Genomic DNA, 22,733 nt, shown 5'->3' with positions numbered 1-22,733 from the left:
TGGGACCCGTAGGCTGAACTGTATTTGTGAGGACCAGCCCCGCTCTCCGGCAGATGGCACATGTTTACTTCCTGATTTTAGACTGAATGCAAGAAAAGAGTCCTTTGACCCTCAGAGGGGAGTTTTTCTGGAATGAAGAGGAAGGAACAATATTACCTGGTGCCTTCTGAATACTTAAAAAAGCAGAGCTATAAGCAACGCCTCAGAATTCAGGGCACTTCCCTATCGTCTCACTGAGTCCCCCTCCTTCCTTCCCCTGCACTTGGTATTTTTACTTAGAAACCTCTGGCAGAGACAGGCATGCTTTTCTGCCTCCAGGCAGCGGGGATGGGAGGGCAGTCCCAGAGATGGAGGGAGCTCCCTGGAGGTCCGGGCATCAAGTGCACAGCTCTGGTGCCAGTCAAGGGTGACATGCCCAGCCTTTAGAAATCGTGTTTCTCAAAATGCTTCCTCTGGGATCTAGGATCCTTGCCAGTGTCTTTAGAACAGATCCTCAAAGAAAGAGAGAGACTTAAGATAGAAAATCCCCCCTCCCCAGGGCAGTGGGAGGGGCGAGGGTGGGACAACCAGAAATGAGAGGGAAACTCAGGGTTTGCCTTGAAGGTGACATTAATCAGTGAGTCCAATAGGCAGATATTAGAGCAGGAGTCGCTCTAGGAGAAGCCGGATGCCCTTCACCTGTAATTCTGCGTCTGTGTTTTCCACGGATGTACCTGTGTTTTCAGACTTTGAATCTTTTTTTTAAGTTTTATTGTTGATGAATTCCACCCCCCACCATGTTTTATTATGAGAATTTCAAACATGCGGCAAAGCTGAAAGAATTTTACTTGGAATATTTGTATGCCCATCACCTTGATTTTACCAAAGGACATTTTGCTATTTTTCCTTCATGATGTGTCTACCTATCCCTCCCTCTGTCTGTCCATCTTTATCTTTTCGATGCATTTCAAAGTAAATTGCAGACATTGGTACCCTTCTCCTAAACACTTCGCATCATGATCTAGAGTTCATCAGCTGTTTAGTTTTTTCTTTTGATGTAAAATTTACATTAATGAAATGCAAAAATCCCAAGTGTACTTTTGCTGAGTTTTGACCAATGCACACATCTGTGTAACTCAGACCCCTATCAAGACCCAGAGCATTACCATCGCCCCGAAAGTTCCCTCTTGCCTTTCCCTGTCAGTCTTCATCCCCAGCCCTTGTAGAAGCACCCGCTATTCGGATTTTTTCCATTATAAATAAATTTACCACGTCTTGAATTTCATATAATCATAGCACATCTAGTTGTTGGGGTTCCCAAGACCACCCTCAGGCTTGGTGATTTGCTTGAAGGACTCACAAGACTCAGAAAACTGGTCCTACTCATGGATCTGGTTTATTTCAGTGAAAGACTACAGATAAAACTCAGCAGAGGGAAGAGGTGTGTGGGCAGAGACCAGGAGAATCCAGGCATGAGCGTCCAGTGGCGTTGTGCTGGGATGCACTTGAGTCTCCCAGCAGCGATGTGTGACAGTACGTGTGCAGTGCTGTCACCCCGAGAAGCTCAGTGGAGCCTTGTGCCCAGGGCTTTGTTAAGGGTCAGGCAGGACGGCATACAGCCCCCGTGGGCCTGACCCTGGCTACTCAGTCTCCAGCCCCGCAGGTGACCAGCTGATACGGCGTGGCCTGGGGTCCCAGGCACACAGAAACACCCTTCCAGGCAGAATATTCCATGGGCTTGGAGGTGGTCTCCTGGGAGCTGACGGCAGGCCCACCCTGAAGACCGCCTTTCTCTGGCCATGCAGGGCGTGAGCTGCCCAGGCCTGCCGAGTTACCCCTTTCTTTGTGTGTAGGGCTTCCTTCCCCGGCATACTGTTCGTCTGCACGTACCGGCAGGTCTCTTCTGCTTGACTGCAGAGTGGTATTCCTTTGCGTGAACATCCCATGGTTTGTTTATCCATTCCCCTGTTGCTAGACACCTGAGTTGTTTCAGGTTTAGGCCATTAGGAATAAATCTGCTGTGAACATTCCTGCGTAGTTCTTTTGGATAAACACTTAGGAGTGACCTTTCTGGGTCATAGGGTAGGTATGTGTTCAGTTTTATGAGAAACTGCCAGCCCCTTTCCCAGAGGGCCCGTATCATTTTACATTCCTGCTGCTCCACAGCCTCACCAGCACTTGGTGGTGTCAGCCTCTCCATTCTGGTGGGTATGAAGTGGTATCTCATTGTGGTTACTTCAATTAAAAAAATTCTTTTTTTTTTTTAATGGGGGAGGTAGTTAGGTTTATTTCTTTATTTTTAGAGGAGGTACTGGGGATTGAACCCAGGACCTCATGCATGCTAAGCATGCTCTTTATCACTTGAGCTATATACTCCCCCTACTTCAGTTTTGTTTTTTTTTAATTCAGAAAGGTCAACATCTAATACCAAGAGAGGTGAGAGCATGTTTCTTCCAAGGAACTAAGACATTAGGCCAGTGACTTGATTTATTCTTGCAGCTTTCCCTATTTTAATTTAAAATGGGGAGGATAGAGGAGGAGGAGGAGGAGACTCCTGAGGGGGCTGGTGCTGAGGCCGGCGGGGATGAGTTCATACACTCAGGACGCACATGTGTCCTGCTGTCCTGTCTCCAGTGGGGTTTGGCTGAAAGATGAGAGTGGTTCTTACAGTTTGGAGCCAGCAGAACCAACTCTGGAAAGGTTGCAAGCAGCCTCATTTTGCCCTCCAGTTAGGAGTTTGTGCCTTCCAGACAGATTTCCCTTCTTGGTTGCAAAGTTACAGATATTCTGACTATAATACTGAATTAAGGGAGCTCCTGGGGTGATTCTAGTGTTGGGGTGGGGGTCCCAGGGATAGGTCCGTCTTTCTCCTAACAAGCCCTCTAACTGTGGGGAGCCAAAATTCCTTCATCTGTAAAATGGGAGTAATGCCCCTTCCTTGCCCACCTCCCATGGCAGCTGTGAGGATGGAAGAGAGCACCTGAGAAAGGGACAGGCAGACTGCGGGCACAGGTGTCGCTGGTGGGCGATGGGAGGAAGGCCACCCCTGGCTTCATCCTTCTTCCTCTCTCTTTCCAGGAGTCCGCTCAGAATTTGATCAAATAGACACGTCCAACCCAAACTGTGTCGTAATTGCAGATGCAGGAGAAAGCTTTTCTTATCACAACATGAATAAAGCTTTCCAGGTGCTCATGGAGCTGGAAAATCCTGTGCTCCTCTCACTGGGAAAAGGGTAAGTCGGCTGCAGGGAGAGTCGTTTCTGGCTCTTTGGACGATGCTGCATGCATCTCTGACTTAGAGAATCCTCAGAGAAGATGGGAGAAGTGGGCACGGAGTGACTTCCTTTCCCTTGCCTCCCTTTTTCTTTCTTTTTTCCCCCTTCATTTCTTCATTTCTCTCTTTTGATAATTTTTGAGGCTATTAGAATGCCCCATCTTTAGGAGCTGGCCAGTCAAGCTTCCACATGGCTCTGAGGCTGGGAGAGGCTCTGGGGCAGGGGAGGGTCAGGAGGGTCACTGCAGAGGGGACCCCTGGGTATCTCAGGGGGCACATGCTAACTGTCCCAAGTTTAGGTCCATTTCCACAGGATTCAGTACAAGGCATGGATGGATTGTGCTGAGGGGACACCTAATAGTGGAAAACAGGCTTAAGGGCTCATGGGATGCTCTCTTCTGGGCCCCACATCTGCACAGCACGGTCTCTGTAAGGTCATGAGTTTGTGACCAACATTATTGTCTGAGTCTTTAGCCCAGCCCTCACCATCTCTTTTAAAAAACCATGTTGATTATTTTCCTTAACCTCTTTTACCACCAAGACTGCACACGTTTATTGGAGAAAAATTAGAAAATACAGATGAACAAAAAGAAAAAAACAAAAAGAATGTTCAGTCCCACCGCCCGAGAAAATAGCTGTCCGCGTTTTGGTGCGTGTCCTCCGCGGCTCCCTGTGCAGGTGGATCATCACGGATGGGTGTGTTCGCAACAGTGATGTCTTCGCCTGTTTTTAACTGTTCACCAAATAATATTTTGTAAATGTTTTTCCATACAATAAGTAGATATCTCTGCAGCAAGGCTATTCCTATAATTTTTTTTAACAGTCTCTCCTGTAGCTTTTTAACTGATGCCTACTAATGGACACTTAGGTTGTTTCTGATTTTCTACCAAAGTGAGGCTGTGATCAGTATCTTCGTGCATTTCGGATGATGTGTATTTTTGAGGTTCTGGACACATGTTGCCAAGTTGCTTTCCAGAAAGCCGAGCAGATTTATTCTGTTCTCCATGGAAGCAGCACTAGCATTTTAGAATCATAGGCTCTAAGGATGGTTGCAAGGATACTGGGGTCCCACCCCAGCTTCTCGTGCGGGGCAAGAATTCTGTGGCCATCTCTGAGGAAGCGTTTCCTGGCTTAGGTGCTCCTGGTGACTGGGAGCTTCCTACCTCTGTCTGCTGAACACAGTGGCTGTTCCAGTAGACACGAGAGGGACTTGATCTGGCCACCAGCCATTGCTAAGCACTTTACGTAGTTCGCGGTGTTAACTTCTGACCATAGCACCATAAGCTGTAGGCAGTATCATTGCCATTTTACAGATGGGGCATACTGAGGCATAGGGAGGTGAAGTAAACTGTGGTTCCACCATCGATAAATGCCAGCAGAGCCAGAGTGCCACCGAGAGCCTGTGCTGTGTCACCTCTAGGCAACATTCAAGAGCAGGTATTTGGCCCACACAAGATCTTAAATTTTTTTTGAGCCTGTTTTAAAAATTGGGAGATTTTACATAAAGTAACGAAATTTCTGGATTCTTCTGAAAAATCAGAAGATCTGGCAGCACTGGCCCCGCATTCCCGAGCGCACCACAGCTTGGCTGGAGCCACAGCCTCCACTGGTCTTGGTTCACCACAGACCCCACCACCTCCTGTTACTCCTTCTCCAAGCTTCAGAGTCGATTGCCATTCGTCTTGTTTGTCTTTCTCACAGTAGAGAAATATTTTTGCATGGTTATGTCTGTTTCAAAATAGGCAAACGAGAGCGATTTCAAGAAAGGAAAGAGGAGAAATATTTCTTTTAGGAACTACAAACATTCTAGTGTGTTTCTCATGTAAATGAGAAGTGTCCTGTGTTAGTCAGTGTTCTCCAGAGAAACAGAACCAGTAGGATGTGGAGGTACATATATGTACAGTCCCTGACTTAGCGATGATTCAAGTTAGGATTTTTTGACTTTATGATAGTGTGAAAGCTATGCATGTGCAGTGAAAACCATACTTTGAATTTTGAATTTTGATCTTTTCCTGGATGCAGTAAATACCCTCTTGTGATACTGGGCAGTGGTGGAGAGCCCAGTGAGCCACGCGATCGTGAGGGTGAACAACTGATACACTTAAAATTGTTCTGTTCCCGTATTTAATAAATTACATGAGATCATGAATGCTTTATTCTAAAATAGATTTTGTGTTAGATGATTCTGCCCAATTGTAGGCGAATATAAGTGAGCACATTTAAGGTAGGCTGGGCTAAGCTGTGGTATTTGGTAGGTAAGGTTTATTAATTGCATTTTTTACTTATATTTTCAACTTACGATAGGTTTATCAGGATGTAACCCAATAGTAAGTCGAGGAAGATCTGTATATAAAGAGAAGTTGATTATGGAGGTTAAGTATATCCAAAATCTGCAGGGTAGGCTGGCACGCTGGAGACTTAGGGAAGAGTTGCAGTCTGAATCCCAAGGCTGTCTGCTGGCAGATTCCTTCTTGCTTGGAGAGGTTAGACTTTGTTCCAGTCTGGCCTTCAGCTGATTGGACGAGGCCCACCACATTATGGAGAGAAATCTGCTTTACTCAAAGTCCACTGTTGTAAATGTTAATCTCATCTAAGAAACATCTTCACAGAAGCATCCAGAGTACTGTTAGACCAATATCTAGGTAGCTTGGCCCAGCCAAGTTGACATAAAATTAACTGTCACTGTCCCCTTTCTAACCTAACAACCTTCTGCAGTTTATGTCCCTGCCAACCAGAGAACCTGGCCTGCTTAACCCTTTTACGCTCCTGGCTATGCTCTGTGTCCTGTTTGCATCCCTAAAGTTACCAGCCTGTCACTAGAGAACAACACATTTAAGAAGCTCTGCTGTAATTCATTTCTGTTAAAACTTTTTTCTTTAAAATTGTCTCTAATTATTAAAAGCTATAATTCCAGATTATGGATAGCAATCAAAATAGGTATGTTGAAAAAGAAAAAAATACGGAATCGGTTTCTTTTAGCTTTGTGATTCTGCAGTAAATTCAATAGTAAGGCAAGGGTTTGTTTTCCAAATAAGCAACTAGTGGAGCCTCCAGCTGGTGGGGCTTCTGGCTTGGGCTATAGGTTGGGTGATCAAACATCAGAGAAAGGAACCAACAGCTTTCAGGCTTGGGTTATAGCTTCTTGGGACAGCCCAAGGATCCACGAAGAGTTGCTGTCACATCGGAGTGGGGGTTGCCGATGGTGAGGGGCTGTCCTCCACCAGAGCAGGGCCGCGTGGTGCCCCCAAGGAGGCAGGATGGCGGAGGCGCTGGGGCAGAATATCCTCCTCCTGGAAACGGAGTGATTTACATTTGGCATCTGTTTGGACCAAGAGTGGGAATTGCCTTTGTAATTTCTTCTGTCATGCCGCTGTCAGAAAATTAAGCTGTTTACGCGACAGACTATGGAAGGTTAATGGCTCTTGTGGGAGAGGTCAAGTGGTCATTTTTAAGGGAGGCTGTGCTGAATAATCGGAAGGGCAGAAGAATAAAGCATAAAATCTATCTGACTGCTCCCCAGCTTTTCCCTGTCTTTCCAGAATCCACAGTTTCTTCTCTGTGGCTGGAACACTCCATTCTTGCCAGGCCTGCTGTTGCTTTTAGTACACCAGTGAAAAAAGATAAATATATCAAATCTCTTGTGTTTCAAGAGTAACTTGGGTCTTTATATTTTAAAAAATTGATTAGCTACTTGTATTTACTGTATCTCTGAAAATGTTTACAGCTAACAGATGGCCTTCAAGATGCCTTTTTGTTTTCCTGAATGAGCAAGAAATAAAGACAAATTCTGGGCACTATAAAAACAAGCCCAGGTACAGTTAAAAAAGAAATATTGAGATTTCTAATTTTGATTTATGGAAGTCAATTTTTTCTTTAGGGTCAAAAAATTAGTGTAACAAAGACAAAGGTATTTTTTGGGGGAGGGGTGTATATATATTTTTATTGAAGTATAGTCATTTTACAATGTTGTGTCCAAAGACAGGGTTTTGATTGGGTACTTTTAGCGGCCTGTTGAGTGTTTCCTTCCCATCAGGACTAAACTGAAACCTAAGAAAGTGCAGGTTTCCGACACTGTGGAAGGAAGACCTGGAGAAGGAGGAGATGGGCAGAAGCAGTGCCGTGGGGGTGTCCTTGGGAGGCCTTTCCTGGGGGAGGTGCACCAGCTCCTGCCTCCTCCAGCTGTCTCGGAGCTGAGGCTGCACTGGGCCAGAGGCCTGTAGAATCCTCAGTTCCAAACAGAGCTGTGCGTGTTGCAACAGAGCAGCCTTGTTTTATAATTTTTTCTTGGCGCCTGAGTAAGCCTCTGCTATGCCGGCCGCATTCTTTCCTCGCCTCGGTCCTCCGTGCCTGGCTCACATGCCCTGTCCTCAGAGAGGCCCTCCCCACACCCCCTCCCATTGCCCCCTTGTGAGGAGGGTGGCTCTCAGCACCTGGAGGAGCATCTGGTCCGAGGGTCCCCAGCAGGGTACCGGTTCCGAGAGGCTCCCGGGCCTGGACTCTTCTATTCCGCCCCCTTTACCTTCCCTCTCAGCCTTGATGTTTCCTTCTCTAGGAGGCCTCCCTGCCTCCCCGTCCCCAGCATGTCCAGCCTCCTCAGTCAGAGTGCGCAGAGCACAGGGTCCCCCTTATCACTGCCCACTTCCTGCCGTTTTGTGTTTGTCTGTGGACTTGCCTGCTTCCCCACCAGACCAGGCATCCCTGGGGAGCATGCTGGGTCTGAGAGTGTCCCCTGCAAAGGGGTATGGGACAGCTGTGTCCTGAATGTTTGAGGGACTGAGTTCACAGATGCCAGCTGCAGCCCCGTGAGCACAGACCCCAGCACCCAGTGTATCCCTCTGCCTCTTGGCCAGATTTTGCTTTACTTGGCCTTTCCTTCTGACTCTGGACCTCGCTGAGGAAATATCATACCAAAGCAATTTATGGTAGAAATGAGAAAAATGAGAAGAAACACTTTTTTGAGGCTATATAAATGCAAAATAGATGTCTGAATTCCAGATTTAAGACAAATGCAGGTAGGGACCTCAAAGCCTGTGTTTTGGGATCACCTTTTAAAAAGGGGCACATTTGCAGGTCCTGGCTCAGTAAGCAGTGTTAGTTCTCGTGGTTTCCTGAAAGTGTGCGGTGTCCCAGCTGGGCCTCTGGGGTGCAGAGCCTCGGACCCCGCTCGAGAGGCCTGGGGTGCACTTGGAGACTGAGTCCTATCCTGATGGGAGATGCCCCCATGGCTTCAGCAAACGGGCTCTAATCCACCTGACACGGGTGAGTGGCAGGGGACCAGCCCTTGCCGAGGCCAGGGGTTTGGCTGAAGCCTTGCAGCCTAGCTGAAGCTACTGAGGCCAGCCGGGGAGAATGCAGGTCAGGAGAGCGCCTGTCCACCTGAGCGCCGGGTAAATACCACGGACGGTGAGGCTCCTGCATCCTGGAAGGCTTCAGCTGGGTACAGAGAGGGACAGGCAGGGCTGGAGGAAGGGCACAGCCCTGGGGCAGCTTCCAGGAGCTCAGTTCTGCCATTTCCAGTAGGCACAGAACAGGTTTCAGCCCCCACAAATTGGAAAGACCCTGTTCGTTCTTTCTCCCCCGGCTCCTGTCTTACTGCTCATCTCAGTCTAGGTGAACAGGTGTCTATAACAATTTTCCCTGACGTTTTTGGAGCAGTTTCTGCATTGCAGGGATCACGTTAAGAACTTTGCCTGTGTTAGTTTGCTCAAGCCTCACAATGTATGAGTTAGATACTGGAGTTTCTTTTTGCCCATTTTACAGAGTAGAAAACTGAGGCCCAGAGGGCTTAAGCAGCCCAGAGTCCCACAGTTAAAAAGAAGTGCTTCACTTTGCTTCTCTTTGGTTCTCCACATACGTGTTGTTTAATGTCTCCCAAACTCGAAGGTCGTGTACCTGATGTGATGGGTCTCACAACATTTTAACAGTCCTGGGTTTCCCTTAACCCTGTCTTCACAGCAGCACAGAGTAAACTACCTTCCCCCCACTTTGTAGTCAGATGGCTTTGCTCAGAGGGAACTGGGCTTGGTCCACCGTGTGTCCTGAGAGGCCTGTGTGTGGCCTGGGGTGGGCGAGGCAGTGGCAGCTGGACCGCAGCACAGCGCTCGCAAGAGTGAAGACATGAAACCGTCTTCAGAAGGCAAGCTCCTGTGAGCCAAGCTCTCTTGGCCTCCAGTGAGGCGGGAAGAACCAGTGAGGTTGTCTTCTCCTAGAAGCATCTGGGCCCTGACTCCTGGGTAACAGGAGATGCAGCAGGGGGCTGTGGAACTAATGGAGTTTTTTTTCTCCAGGCAGCATGAGGGGTTAATTATTAGCAATTAGGGGTTCGCCACATGCTCTGTGGACCTGCTGTCCTTTCCCAGAACACAGATCACTTGTGTTTCTCTTTGTTAGCACCTGGACCCAGCTGCCCTGTTAGTCAGTGCGGCGGGGTCCCCACGAGGCTGGCAGCAGGGGCCATTCTGATCGCGAGCAGCTGGCCTCCGCCCCTTCCGCCCGGGCGCCGGGTGTGGTGATCACCACTGGGCTCTGTCCTGCTGACCTCCGTCCGTCATTCTCAGCATGGTGTCTGAACTGACCGTCACCCTCTCTTGAGCTGACAGAACTTCCTAGGCCTCTGGGCTCATCTCACCTTGTCCTCTTCTCTTTTCTAGACGCTACTACAAGGAGACCTCTGGCCTGTTGCTGGACGTTGGTCCCTACATGAAGGCGCTTGAGGTACCTGCCCTGGGTCTGTCCACATCCTCTTCAGATCTCAGGGCCGACTGGGATGTTTCTGGTCTTTCTGGAGAAGGGGGTGTGCTCAATGTTCAAACTGCCTTTTATGTTTTCAGAATAGACCCCCCTGTTTGAGGCTTCAAGCCTGGCACCCCCATCCTCTGTAGCTTGGCCCTCAGTTGCCCTGGTCATCAGTCTGTTCCCCCTACCGCACCACCTGCTGCTGACCCCACTGGCCCTCCCCGCCCACTCTCTGCCACTCTCCTCTCGGATTCTTGGCTTCTGTATATGTGCAAACCACCTGCCTCATTCCTGACCCTGCTTGTCTGCAGCACCTCGAGCTCAGTGTATCCCAACTGGCCTCTTTCCCAACTCCTTTCTCCAGTTTCCAAGGCAAGGCTCAGATGGGGCTCCTGCTCTGACCTGTGCCCGGTCAGCTGCCCCAGCCCGGGCTCCTGCCCAGGTCAGCTCGTATCACCGCCCGTCCTCACTGCTACATCGGCTCCTGCCTATGTGCACTCAGGTGGGAGGGATGGACAGGCTGCAGATGGGGCCCTGGAGCTTTTCCCTGGAGGACCTTTGACAGAGGTGGGAGTGGGCAGGGGGAGAAAGGAAGGGAGAAGCAGGAATGCAGGTGAGAGCATGGTCATGTGTGGCCCGCTGTGGACCGCCTCCTGGCGAGCTCAAGCACATGGCAGGGCGTCTGGTGGTGGGTGCTCCGAGCACCCTGGGCAGCCCGATGTAGAGTTGTGACACTTGCTTGCAAAGCGATCTCTCAGCCCCGTCTGTCTTGCCCTTTGGAGTCCTGTGGCCCATGGGTGCACACATGGGGCAGGATTTCCCTGCAGCTCAGGTGGTTCATTCACCTGTTACTTGTTCCCAACCGTCACGTCCTTTTCTCTTTTCGCAGTATGCCTGTGGTATTGAAGCGGAGGTGGTGGGGAAGCCTTCTCCCGAGTTTTTCAAGTCTGCCCTGCAAGAGATGGGAGTGGAGGCCCACCAGGTAGGATGGCTCCCCACAAAGTGTGTGTGCAGAGGCAGCTGTCGGGGGATACCCAGAGTGCTCACCCCGAGGCCGCCTCCATGCCTGAGATGGGTTTGAGGTTGGCCAGGCAGCCCAGTTGGGACCTTCCACCGCCACCCGCCATGAGATCTGATTAGACTGGAAAGGGGGAAAAAAGACAGCAAAGGAGGCGCACAGAATGGTTTCAACCTGTTAAATTAGTTTCAGTAAAAGAGTGAGAAACAGAAATACCCGTGGCTTTTTCTAAGTGACTTTTGCTGCTTCTCTGGAAGGATGATAGACAGGTTCTATCAGCACATTAAAAGTATTTCATTGGAAAGACAATATACAGCAAGATTTAAAGACTAGGTAAGAATAAAATCATGCATCTTGTCACCTTTGCATTCGAACTATTTTTTGAGAGAGGTTGCTTTCCAAACATATATCTTAAAAGGAAGAAAAAAGCAGTTACAATTTTAGTATCCACAGTGCCCATCCTCACACCTCCCCTTCCCAGGTAGTGTGAGTTGGTCCCTTCCAGCCGATGGGTTCCTGACAGTATTGTTGAAGAAACAATGGGCATATGTCTGCTGGTGGCCAGGGCTGCCCTGCTGTCTGGTTTGGACACATGCTGTGGCAAGGCTGGTACCCCCAGGATCACCGTGGTGCTCCTTTATTGTTGGACCCGAATTTCCCACATGTGTTCTGGTCTAGGACATCAATTGCTCATGATGCTTAGAGAAAGACAGCCCACAGCCACAAAGTCTGGAACCTCTGGACCCAAACCTCCCCGGAGAGTCACAGATGTCAGAAAATCTAGGTCTTGTGGCTCCCCAAGAAATCCCCGGGAAATGCCCTGTGAGGCTGATAGAGAAGGAGAGGCTTATGTTTTTGAATGAGTGAAGCCTGCAGGGATAGAAACCTGGTTTTCACGGCTGCATTTCATAGTGACAACATTTATAATTTGTTTTATACTGTGACAAACTTTAAACATACACAACAGCGGAGAGAAGGATACGGTGATTCTCCCCATACATCTGTCACCCAGACTCAACAATGAAAAGATTTTGTCATATTCCCTTCTTCTGTCCCTTTTCTTTTTAAAAATTTACTTGGTTTTTTTTTTCTGTTGTATTTTAAAGCAAACCTCATACTTTAATGTTATCCTATCCTTTCAAATTATAGTATGCCTTTCAAAAAATGGTGGTTGTTTCTGACCTAATTACAATGCATTAAGACACCTGACAGTGGCCAACAAACACACAAAAAGATGTTCAGCGTCATCAGTGCTTAGGGAAATACAAATCAAAACCACAGTGAGGTCCCACCTCACACCCACTTGGATGGCCATAATTTTAAAAGGAAAATGAGAAACGTTGGCAAGGATGTGGAGAAATTGGAACCCACATATAGGAATACTGGCAGGAATGTACAGTGGAGCACCCACTATGAAAAACAGCCACTGTGGAAAACAGTTCCATGGTGGGTTAATAAATTAAACATAGAATTACCATTTGACCCAACAATTCCACTACTAGGTGTCTATCCAAAAGGAGTGAAAGCAGGTGTTCAAACAAAAACTTATACATGAATATTCATAGCAGCACTGTTCACAATCACCAAAAGGTGGAAATAATGCAAATGTTCATCTGCAAATGAATGGATGAACAAAATGCGGTTTATTGTCACAAAGGAATATTTCAGCTATAAAAAGAATGAAATGCTGATAAATGCTACAGTGTGGATGAACCTTGGAAACATTATGGTAAGTAAAAGGAACCAGTCACAAAAGGCCACATTTTAATATATTTAACATTTATGCGAAATGTTCAGAATAGGCCAATCCGTAGAGACAAAACGGATTGGTGGTTGCCGGGGGCTGGGAGTGTGAGGGGTGGGGAGTGCCTGCCGAGGGGTGTGAGGTCTCCTTTTCGGGGGAAGAAAATGGCTGGAAGTAGATGGTGGTGACAATTGCACAACGTTGTGAACGTACTTCATGCCACTGATTGTACACTTCAAAATGGTTGTGTTGGTAAATTTTATCACATTGAAAAAACCCCACCTAACAAAATCAATGGTGATTCCTTAGTGTTATCTAGTATCAGTCCTTATTTAAAGTTCCCTGGGTGTCTCAGAAATATTTTTTTACTCTGATTTTTCTTTTTAAAATCAGATCCAGAAAGGTTTATACCTTACATGCGGTGGTTTTGTCTCTAAACATTTCTTTTTAACTTTTTTTTTAAGGCGGTTCTGGGGATTGAACTCAGGATGTCGTGCCTGCTAAGCATGTGCTCTACCACTGAGCTACACCCTCCCCGCTTCTTTTTAACTTTTTATCGTGGAACATTTCAAATACCTGAGCAAACTGAGAGAGTAACATAACGAACCCTCAGGTACCCACAACTGAGCTTCAGTAATCATTAGTTAGCCCTTTTAATAATCGTTTTTAACCGTTCACTCTGAAGCAATTTCATATGTACAAAGAGATTGCAAAAACAGTACAGAGAATTCCCATGTGCCTTTACCCCAGCCTCTTCAAATGCTAACATATTACGTGACAATCGCAGAACAATTATAAAATCAGGACATTAGCCTTAAACAGAGTTGGCTAACCCAGGGACCCCCACGCTGGTTTAATGTCACGCCCCCTAGTGCCCTTTACTCTGAGCAGTTCCTCGGTCTGTCTTCATCTTTTAGGACCATGGCATTTTTGAAGAGTCCTGGCTGGTTCTTTTGTAGAATGTCCCTCACGTTTCCTCATGATGTAATTTTAGGTTATGCATTTCTGGCACATTTAATCCTGGTTGTGCATTTCCCAGACACAGTGCTGTGCCCTCCTGGTCCGTGCCATCGGGAGGCCCATGAGAGCGCTTTGCCCATGATGGGTGATGGTCTCCTTGACCCTCTTCGGAGGTGCCTGTTCTCCACTGCAGAGTTACTGTTGTCCATTTGTGACTAATCAGTATCGTGTGTGGGGGGGAGGTGAGGGATGGGGGAGGTTGACACTATGTAAATATGCTCTTTCCTGTCATTCTTTCCCCTCCAACCTTGAGCATCTATTGACAGTTCTTACCTGAAACAGTTCATTACCATGTTTGCCAAAATGGCGATTTCTGTTTCCTTCGTTCCTTCTAATTTGTTGATTAGATTTACCATAAGGAAGAGCTTTCCTTTTTCTCTCATTTACTTTTTTATTCTTTCCAACGTGGGCTCAAGGAAGTTTGTTTTATTCCATGAGTCACAGTCCATTCCTATTGTTATTTTGTTGCTCAAATTGTCCCATCTTTGGCCATCAGGACCTCTTTCTAGATGAATAACCGCTTGTTTTATCTATACCTCCACCTACTCCTCTCCCCTAGATTATTTTGCATCATCTCCCAGAAATCATATCACTTCATCTGTAAATATTTCTAAAGTCCCTAAAAGATAGTTCTTTTTTAAAAATGTTGATAATGTCATGATCACATCTAAATAATACTAACAGTAATGCCTTAATTTCATCAAATATCCAGTCATTATTCACATTTCCCTAATGGTCTTATAATTATTTATGTGCTTGCAATTTGTTTGAATCAGGATCCAAGTGAGGTCCTTGCACTGTGCTTGGTGGGTGGGATTCTCCAGTGATTTCTAATCTGTCCCTTCGCACTACCCCCCCCCCATCTCCCTTTTGTTTCCCTGGGTTTTGTGGATTGCACTCCAGTGCTGTCCTTCCTCGTGCTCCCGTCCTCCCTGCTTCCTGTGTGTGGGTGCTTAGATCTAGAGGCTCAGAGTCTGTGTCAGTTTTTTGACAACTGCTTTCTAGGGGTGGTGTGACCCCCACTGGGAGGCACAGAGCATCCAGTTGTCTGCTTCTGTGGTGTTAGCAGCTACTGATGGTCGGTGCATAACTCCGTTCGTTCATTAAGGGCTGCAGAATGGGATGTCTGAATTCTCTCATCCCTTCTTCATTTTCTCTCTGGATTTCTTCCATATAGGAAATTCCTCACTATCTATTCCCCTGAAGGACAGTTCATATCGGAAACTCCAGATAAACGCCTGTTTCTTTCCTATTATTTGTTTTCAAAATAATGAGTTGATTCTCTAACACCTTCCAAGGTAACAAAGGAGATTTAAAACTACATACATCACTATAAATAAGTGGATAAAAGCACATTTGATGTGTTCCAATCCATTACCATTATAATTCATGCTCAAAGTATTGTATCTTTGATCAGTGGAAGCCTCTTCAAGCTGGTCTGAGTCCTGTTGACCTGACCCCAGAGGTCTCTGAGGTGTTATGAGCTGTTCGGACAGACTGAATCAAAGCCCCATATGCTTTGCACATCGCTGTGCTAGGCCTGGAATCTGCCATCCTTCCAAGGAGCCATGCTTATCTTTAGTGGAAAATAGTATTTAGAAACCACAATCAGGACATTAATGGTTCTTACCGCTACTGAGTTGGTCATCATTTCCGAGCCTTATTAGTCCACAAGGGTCAAAAAAATATGTATCTTTAAACATGAAGTACATCATGAGTTTATACTGAAACTTCTGATTCAGACTTAGGCCTGTGGGTTTTCACTTGATTCCATCCATCAGATGTCTGTTTCCTTTCTTCATATCAAAAATCCTGTCTCTGTAGAATACCAACATAATCATTTGTTTTAGCCCATAATACGCACAAGAGTCATGAATCTCAAAAACACGATGCTGTGTGAAAGAAGCCAGACACAAAAGAGTGGGTGCCACCACCAGTCCTGGCAGTGCCACCAAGACTGGGATAGTGGTGTGAGTGGCGTGGGCTGGACTGCAAGACACGGCATCTCTGTGATGGCTGGTTAGTGAGTACAGAAAGGCTGATTACCGGTACTGTTAAAGATTTCTTTTTCTGACAGTTTTTTGTTTTGTTTTGTTTTGTTTTGTTTTGTTTTGTTTTGTTTTGTTTTTTTGTTTGTTTGCTTAGAGCATATCCTTCTAGAGATTTTTCAGCCAAATACTGTTTTTTCAAGCTAAGGTTATTCTTTTCCTTTCTGGGTGGCAGAGGGTGGTGTGTCACCAAAAGGACCCTCCTTAAATTCACTTTTCTTCCAATTTTTAAGGGACTGGTTTTTCAGTATTTGAATTTTTTTTTCATAGTTATGTAAAATTTCACGTAGGTCTGAAATCAAATCCACGAAATAAGATATATTCCAGGAAGTCTGGCTTCTGTCCTTTCCCTTCTGATGCCTCCTGCCACGTCTCTCCTTGTAGCCATTTTTATAAATACTATGGCTTATCTTTCCATTTCTTAAATATCAACAACTGTGTATATATTTGTATCCTACTCATAGGATGCATTTGAGAGAATGAATTCTGAAGATAATTTGTTATCAAGAGGAAGCAAGGTTGACTGTTGGAATTTGAGTTTAAAAACCAATATTCAGGATTAGATAAGCACTGTGTTCACAACCATCTCGAACTACCCCCCAATGCCATGCCTCCCCCAACAAACAAAATAAAAGCCTGTCGCTGCCTAGAACATAAGACCAGAGGAACTGAAGAGTAAGACGTTATCTCTGGTTGTCTTTATGTGGCTGACCTTGGTTAATCCCTCTGCCCCCCCCCGACTTTTGTTTGTTGGGTATTTTCCAGTTACTTTCACGGTTGGCATCTTTTACATTCTGAATGAGAAACTGCCCTCCCCACACCCCAAAAAGGAGCCGAGGCCCTTTCGGGGGTCAAGTTGATCAGGCTTCTCATTTGGCAGGTACCAGGGCGTCTGCGGCCAGGGCTGAGGGTTTTGGATTCCTGGCGGGTCTGCTGTCTACTGGGTGGTCCCTGTGCTGTCCCGCAACGCGAGCATCTGTGGCTCTGGGGAGCTGAGGAATTGCTTTCTCTGGTGGCTCTGAGCTCATGTGGCAAAGCTGAATCTTATTTACCTCCCACACTATCATTCTCTCTTTTGCCCTCAGATGTCATCACTGTCTCTCCTCTTGACAGACGGTTGAGTGGCAGTTGCGTGTTCTTAATACCCCAACCCCACCGTTTTTCTACAGTGTTCATTAATGGTATTTGAGCCTCAGGATGTATAGACATTTCAAAGCAGTATTTCAAAATTAGACCATTTTGAATGAACTGTGTCTTATGCACAACGTAATACTTCTCTGTTCCTGCTTCTCTATTTTTAATGAAAATGGCTGTGAGCAGCTGTCTTGCTGAAGTGCCAGGCGGTGGCAAACCTTACATTTTTCAAGCTGCTTTAATCAATAAAGTTATCACCAGTCATTTCCCTTGGTAACTGCTTCTTCCCAGACCTAGGCTTGCTTCTTGCAGCTGAGGAGTTTCCAGCCTGCAGTCAGAATGGATATAACTCCCCAAATCCAATCTTCATTTTAACCTTTCCTCAATAGCCTAGAAATAATAGATTGCTGGTATTACTCTAATAGATTGGAAATTCAAACCTCCTCGAGGTGACCAGGCCCTTTCTAGGATTCAGTAATAAGGCAGAGAATAACATACCTTAAAGGTTGCTTCTAGAAATACCTAATTCTCATGGTTTAAGGCTTCTGAATCAGTGGGCGGTTTTATAGCTTCATACTAAAGCCCCAATGATATGAAGGTTTTGGCAACTTTCCATAATCTAAGAGGTTCCATCAGTTGCCAGTTGTGCAGGTTTAATGGAAATTGGGACTGTTTAGACCAGAGTGCTTGGTCAGCACCAGAAGCCAACATGCAGCAGCTTGGAAGCTGGGCGCACCCATTTCACAGATGAGGAGCCCGAGGCTTGGAGAGGATGGGCCTTAAATACTTGGCACACCAAATGTGCTGGGCACCCCGGGGATCTCCTGCATATCCAGGTATTTCATGAAATCCTTATTCCAATCCCCTGTCACAGGTACTTGCATTTCCATCTTAAGGTTAAGGCAGGATCTCTCAGCCCTGCACTATTGGCATTTTGGGGCCAGGTCATTATTTGTGGTGGAAGGTACCCACCTCCTCCCCAAGTTGTGAAACCACAGATGTCTCCAAGACATTACCAAATGTCCCAGGGGAACAAAAGCCCCCCCCCCCCCCCCCCCCCCGTTGAGAACCAGGGCACTGGGGAATAGTCACAGAAAAGCCAACTATTGAAGCCAGTGTTACGCTGCTGATGAGGCACGAGGACCCAGTCCCCTCCAGGTCTCTGCTGTGCCCAGTCCTCTAGGAGGGGCCAGCAACATACCAGAATGTTTAGGTTCAGTCGTACAATAGCATTTTCTCTTTTGAAAAATATTAAAATACATCTTTTTGGCCCAATATAGAAAATAAAGTTAGACAAGATTTTGGGTGGTGAGGGTGAGCATCTTCAGGACAGCCTGTCAAAAATGGAGGTGAAAAGAGGGCGAAGTTTGTAGGTTTATCCAGAGAGAGCGGGGCATAAAACAAGGACCTGCTCCATCATTTTGCTCGCAGGTTCTCAGGGTATTGATTCTAGCTACGGGGCCGTGGAGAGAGCCTGTGCCCTTGGTGGGGAGGCCTGTGGGTGAGGTATGAATGTCCACGTGGGGCCACTTGGGGCCACTCATTTGTCTTACGGCCTCCTTCGCCTCAGGTATGTGTATGGAAGGCTTGTCTTCTCCTGTTTGTTGGCTGAATGCTCCCCTGGCCCATCCATCCCCCAAGCTGTGTTCATGGTCTTTGGTCTTTGGGCGTCTGTTCAGGGTTACTTGCCGTGAGCACCGGGAGAGAGAGGGCCAGGAGGAGTGACTCCTGCAGCCCCCTGCCTCCAGCCACGGGCAGGAGTTCCAGGAACTGCCAGCTCTGAGGTTGCCTTTGTGCTCTGTCTTGGTCATAAGGCACCTTTAAAATCTCATGTCTTTATTTTCCCTAAGACATTTCCTCCCCTAAAGCCTTTTTTTGAAAAGTTGATTTTATTTTCTCCTTAAAAATCCTTAAAAATTTGATTATGAAGTGACTCCTGTTTGTTAAAGGAGATGGATAAAACTCAGAAAGTACAAGGGAAAAAATTGTTCATCCTTCCACTAATCTGGAATAACAGAAATCATGCTCAAGCTTTCCAGTTTTTTTGGTGTCTATATACATTGTTAACACAAAATTGGGATAATCCTGTACCTGCTATTTGAAACCTGATCCCCCCCTCCCCTTAATATTGTATTGGGAACAGTTTCCTTCGTGCAAATGCAAGCACTTCCACAGAGTAATTTTTGTGCCTGCATAGCATTTCGTCATATGGACGACCATAACCTTCTTAAGCACCAGGCTGTATTCCCATCCTTACTGCCGTAATGCACTTTACCCATCCCCTATTGTTGGACATTTAGATTACTTCCAGTTTCTGCCTTGTACATAACCCTTGTACATACATCCTTTTGTGCATTTCAAATTATTTTCTTAGAAATCCTAGTGGCGTAGTTGTCAGGCCATGGTGCACGTTGTTTATTTCTGTTTCAGAAACGTGGTGTCAGTTCAGCCTCCTTACCAGCTGTATATGCAATATATGCATGTGCTCATTTCCCAGCATCTTCACTGGCGCCATTGTTTCTTACTTTTTATAAAATAATTTCTTTGAGTTTTGCTGTGTTGATCTTACTCCTTATGAACGTGTCAGACGGTGGGGGAAATTCTTTAGTGCTGAGCACCCCCAGGTGCCCGAGAAGGCCTGGTTGCTCTGAGCCTGCAGACGGAGGGTCTTGGGCTCTTCTCAGTGCTAGATGTCCTCTCGAGGCCTCTGTGACTGGGGGTGTGTCCCCGGGGCTGAAGTGTAGGCTGAACCCACTGCTCCTTCACCAGCCCTGCTGTGTGCTGCCCCGTGGGAGGGAGAAGTGCCCCTCCCGGCAGAGCCCCGGGACGGCTAGAAACTTCAGGAAACATGGGCTTTCCTGGGAAAGCTCTTTGGCACTGGAAGTGTGTGTTCCAAACATCGTCCCCTGTGAGGATGGGTTCTTACCCTGGCACCTGGGATGGTGAAGAGGAGACAAGGGCAGACAGACCAGTATTTAAGAAGGGCAAATGAATGTTTTTTTTTAACCCAAACCCGAAAACCCACCTGAAGGGCTCTGGTGGCGCCTCTGGCTCTCATATCTCCGTTCCATCCGACCTCTTGGCGCGTGTCTCCGTCTTCCCTGAGCCATATTGCAGTCAGAAAGGCAGTGCAGCCCAGGCCTGACAGGTAGGGTTTCTTTATTTCCCCCGACGGCGCACCTCTTGACCTCTATCTTCTCGCCAATGATTTTTTAAATCCTAAATGATTTGGCAATAACTGCTCCTCCTTGTGTGATTATTGCCTTTCACCGACAGTAAATCTGCGAGATCCCCAGGGGCCCGAGGCGTTTAGGTATGCGGAGCCCACAAGCTGGCCAGACAGGCATCACCGCGCCGGGCGGCTGCACACCGTCGGCGCCCCTGGCCCCCGCCCCTCACACCCGGCTCTGGGCTCTGCCTCGGCCTGGGCAGCGGTTGTCACGCAGAACCACTGCTGCTGCTGCTCCTGCTCCGTATTCTTCCTCCAAGGGCCCAGATTTCTCTGGGTCCGTCTCCACCGGCCACATTGACAAATGTCCTGGCCCGGGAAGACCTGGGAGTCAGTATTCTGTAGCGGGAGGGATTTCTGCCACCTTGGGAATTTCTGCTACAAGCACATGTGTGCATGCACAAAATTTTATTTTACCCAGAGCTTGGAGGATGCCAGGCATGACGTTTAGTAAGTGGAAGACTCGTTTCATTTCCAAGGCACTCTCTAGCAATACAGCCCCCAGTAATGGACAGCTGGAACGCTGTGGATGTTCAGAGGCTGACCCAGCAGTGTCAAGACAACTCCTTGAGAAAGGCAAAGTAGATCCCATCCTGGGGCTTGTGGCTGGCCTGGCTGCCTAAGCCAGGTGCTCCCCTGCCCCCGCCCTCTGTCAGGTGAGCAGTGTGGTCGCCCAGGTGACCCTGGCTTTGCAGGTACCCTTGGACTCACAGTGGTCTCTGTGGCTGCCCCTACTCCAGGGAACACGCGTTTCCACTGGCTGCTGCTGCTTGGGTGATTGATACTTCCACACAGCTGTGTGAGGGCTCGTAGACACGAAATTAACCCCATTTGGGCTTGGCAGTGTTTTCCCCAGCATCGGTCATTCTAGGGAAAAAGAAATTCCAATTTTACCATGTCTGGGTGCTCGTCCTTAGTGGCAGGATTTACTTAAAGGTGGTTTAAGGTGATTCACTTCAATGTATTTTAAAAGGAACTTTTGATCACTGCTGTAAATGGAAAACCAGAATCACTTACCATAAATAGATTACTCTAAAAATAAATGTAAACGATTACATTAAAGATGCACATCCTTGTTCTACCTGAAACCAAATAGTGTATGTATGCCCCGTACGCATAACACACTTGGGGGAACGTGCATTAACGCAGAGGAAAGATCAGAGAAAATTAGTGAAAAGTATGAAGTTTAGAATATTCACTGGGAAGAAATGCAGTTTATTTCAGGTACATCTTACGTCTCACACGGCGGGTGTGGCTCCTTGCCGCTGGCAGAATTCTCGGCACTGTGGGCATCAGGTGTCGCCCAAGCTCTCCCGGGGGCCAGAGTCCCCCTGTAGCTTCTCTGATGGAGGCCCTGTGGCCTCTGCCTGTTTTGTTTTTGTTTTTGTTTTGTTTTTTTGCTTTCTGTTTCTTTTGTTTTTTTGTTTGTTTAATGGAGGTACTGGGGACTGAACCCAGGACCTTGTGCACGTGGGCTCTACCACTGAACTATATCCCTCCTCTCTGGCCTCTGCTTGAGTGTCCTTAAGTGATGGGGGCCTGGTCCCTCTGAGGCATCCCCTGCTGACTGTTAGAAAAGCCTCCTATTTACCTGAAACTACCTCCCTGATGCGGCCCCAGCTCAGCCTTTGTCCTTTTCCACAAGCTCCTCTGATTCCTCTTTATTTGAAGGCCTGCTGGGGAGAAGTTTCCAAGGACATTTGCTTCAAGCTTATTGACCTGTGCTTTGGGGAATTCATTGTATGACCTGCCCTGGTTAACGGTGGCAGATGGGTCATTGGTACAAATGTGATCTCCTGCCGGGGAGGCTCTGACACCTTCCCCTAAGCCCCCTAACCTGGTTGACCTCTCTTGCCCTTGAGATTGAAGCGCAAAATCTCACCTCTAGGAAGCCTTCCCTGACCACCATCAATCCCATGAGGTCAAGCCTCACGGACCCCTGCACTTCTCCTCCCTGGCTATGTGTTTGTGCAGTTACCTGCCTTTGACTGTGAACTTCATGAGAGTGGGGACTATGTTTGTGACTCACCGTGTTTCCACCACCACTGACTCACTCAACAAACTTGTGTCAATCATCAGCTGAGTCCCAGGATTAGCACAGAGCCTGCCCTCAAGGGGCTCACACCTCTTGGAGGAGTGAGATGAATGACCATTATAAAGCAGCAGGTGCACACAATGCAAGGGGGTAATCACAGAGGCTTTGGGCAGGCCCCAGAACCCAGCCTCGGGGATGAAAGGTGGTGGCCATCTGAGCTGAGTCCCAAAAGATGGTTAGAGTTGGCCAGTGGAAGAAGAGGGGGAAGCAGGCTAGAAAGGTCACCATGTGCCCATGGGCATCCTTTCCACAGGTGTCCATTCTGTTGTGTAGAGCCATATTTCTATTTAGTACCATTTTCCTTTTGCCTGAAGGACTTCCTTTTACATTTCTTGTGTGTGGATCTGTTGGTGACGAAGTCTTATAGCTTTAGATGTCTGGAAATGCCTTTATTTCACCTTTGCTTTTGAAAGATAATTTTGCTGCATATGGTGTATTAGGTAAGCACTCCCCCCACT

The 22,733-nt window shown here is 47.2% G+C and overlaps 1 protein-coding gene across 6 annotated transcripts in view; it reads left to right on the top strand.

The window, feature by feature from the left end:
- LHPP (phospholysine phosphohistidine inorganic pyrophosphate phosphatase) overlaps positions 1 to 22,733 on the top strand; it is a 126,877-nt gene that overhangs the window by 18,036 nt on the left and 86,108 nt on the right. For all 6 annotated transcript variants that reach the window (XR_012510075.1, XR_012510074.1, XR_012510073.1 and 3 more), the window contains exons 3-5: positions 3,058 to 3,211; positions 9,903 to 9,966; positions 10,877 to 10,969. Coding sequence is in view for 2 of the 6 variants with exons in the window: in XM_074373433.1 (XP_074229534.1) it covers positions 3,058 to 3,211; positions 9,903 to 9,966; positions 10,877 to 10,969 (311 nt within the window). In the remaining 4 variants the exon portion in view is untranslated. The remainder of the gene's footprint in view (positions 1 to 3,057; positions 3,212 to 9,902; positions 9,967 to 10,876; positions 10,970 to 22,733) is intronic.

The sequence above is a fragment of the Camelus bactrianus genome, chromosome 11 (assembly GCF_048773025.1).
Source record: "Camelus bactrianus isolate YW-2024 breed Bactrian camel chromosome 11, ASM4877302v1, whole genome shotgun sequence".
In the NCBI taxonomy this organism is placed as follows: domain Eukaryota; kingdom Metazoa; phylum Chordata; class Mammalia; order Artiodactyla; family Camelidae; genus Camelus; species Camelus bactrianus.
Note: the sequence above shows the minus strand (reverse complement) of the source record. Positions and strands in the feature narration are given on the sequence as shown.